At 46.2% G+C, this 1,945-nt stretch overlaps 1 protein-coding gene across 1 annotated transcript; it reads left to right on the plus strand.

The window, feature by feature from the left end:
• Positions 1–515: 515 nt before the first annotated feature.
• LOC139248862 (zinc finger protein 214-like) lies at positions 516–1,500 on the plus strand (the record flags this gene model as incomplete). The annotated part of the gene is made up of 1 exon (XM_070872200.1): positions 516–1,500. A coding segment is annotated over one exon (645 nt), but the record flags the coding sequence as incomplete, so codon positions are not given.
• Positions 1,501–1,945: the final 445 nt, after the last annotated feature.

Genomic DNA, 1,945 nt, shown 5'->3' on the forward strand with positions numbered 1-1,945 from the left:
AGCACAGCAGGAGGGACAATGTGTGGGAGCTTTGGAAGAACAAGAGAGGAAAGAATGTTCCATGGAAACTAGATGTGTCTATTCTGAATATCTGCCTTGTACTGACAGTGATGAGTTTTATTATCTCTTTTTACAGCGTATTATAAGGGGAGATTTTCAGACAGGAAACACAAACCAAACCTCACATCAAGATCTCACAGAGTCAGGACCTGAATATCATCGGCCTTTGAAAGTGGAAGGAGAAATATTTGTTTATTCTGTCTGTGGGAAAAGATTTCAAACATCAGTGTGACTGGAAAAGCACCGAGACACACACACCCGAGTGAGTGTTCCAGTGCACTGCCTATGGAAAGAGCTTTAACCAGTTACACAGCCTGAATAAACATCGCACCATTCAAAGCACGAAGAAACTGTAAACGTGTTGTGTGCGTGGGCGAGGCTTCAACTGATCATCCAACCATGGAGAGTCACAAGGATACCCGCACCATGGAGAAACCGTGGAAATGTGCTGAATTGGGCAGGTATTCAGATCACCGTCTGAGCTGGAAATTCATCGACGCACTCACACTGGGGAGAGGCCGTTCACCTGCTCAGAGTGTGGGAAGGGATACACTTGTTCATCCTACCTGCAGTCACACCAACGCACTCACACTGGGGAGAGGCCGTTCACCTGCCTCGTGTGTGGGAAGGGATTCATTCGGTCATCCCACCTTCAAAGTCACAAGCGAGTTCATACTGGGGAGAGGCCATTCACCTGCTCTGATTGTGGGAAGAGATTCACTCATTCATTCATCCTGCTGACACACCAGCGAGTTCACACTCGGGAGAGGCCATACACCTGCTCTGAGTGTGGGAAGGGATTCACTCGGTCATCCACCCTGCTGAATCACCAGCGAGTTCACACTGGGGAGAGGCCATTCACCTGCTCTGAGTGTGGGAAGGGATTCACTCGGTCATCCTTCCTGCTAATGCACCAGCGAGTTCACACTGGGGAGAGGCCATTCACCTGCTCTGAGTGTGGGAAGGGATTCACTCAGTCATCCAACCTGCCGATACACATGCGAGTTCACACTGGGGAGAGGCCGTTCACCTGCTCTGTGTGTGGGAAGGGATGCAGTACGTCATCCAACCTGCTGAAACACCAGCGCGTTCACAAGTGACTGCAGGGGTTGGAATCTGCTGTTATTGCTGTTGTTAATCACATCCTGACAGAACCATGTTCATTCTGACAGTTGGGGTTTGTTTCTGCTGATGTTAATAACCCTATAACTGGGCTAGGCTTTAATATTCTGGATATATTGCTGATTGTGTTCTCGGGGCTGCAGTGTCCATTTAAGAAACGCTGTGTGTTACCTTTCCCCTTAATTCAGCAACTCACAACAGAAAGTTAGTTTGCAATAAAATTATGAACTTTTACTTTAATCCTAAATTGATCTTTGGCACAAAATCTACAATAGTGTGTGAAAGTTTCCACTCAATAAAATCTCCAATTAGAAAAAGCTTGCTGACAATTCTTACTGACTTGCACATTACACACAGTGGCCCCTCCATTATCCACTAGAAAGAAGTGGAATGGGAATTGGTGGGGAATCAATGTCCCCAAATGTTGCCCCTCCCGTCTGGTGTAGCAATCCTCTTGGCACGGAAATGGAGACAAGTCCAGACCAAAACTGCGCAGTACTCCAGGTGTGGTCTTGCCAACGCCCTGTACAGTTGTAGCAGGACTTCCCTACTTTCATACTCCATCCCCCTTGCAATAAAGGGCAGCATTCCATTTGCCTTCCTGATTAATTGCTGCAACTGCATGCTAACGTTTTTAGTTTCATGTACAAGAACCCCCAGATCCTTCTGTACTACAGCATTTTGTAATTTTCACATTTAAATAATTTATGTTTTTATTTTTCCCACCAAAGGGGATAACTTGACATTTTACCACATTATAGTT

The sequence above is a fragment of the Pristiophorus japonicus genome, unplaced genomic scaffold, assembly GCF_044704955.1.
Source record: "Pristiophorus japonicus isolate sPriJap1 unplaced genomic scaffold, sPriJap1.hap1 HAP1_SCAFFOLD_298, whole genome shotgun sequence".
NCBI classification, from domain to species: Eukaryota; Metazoa; Chordata; class Chondrichthyes; family Pristiophoridae; genus Pristiophorus; species Pristiophorus japonicus.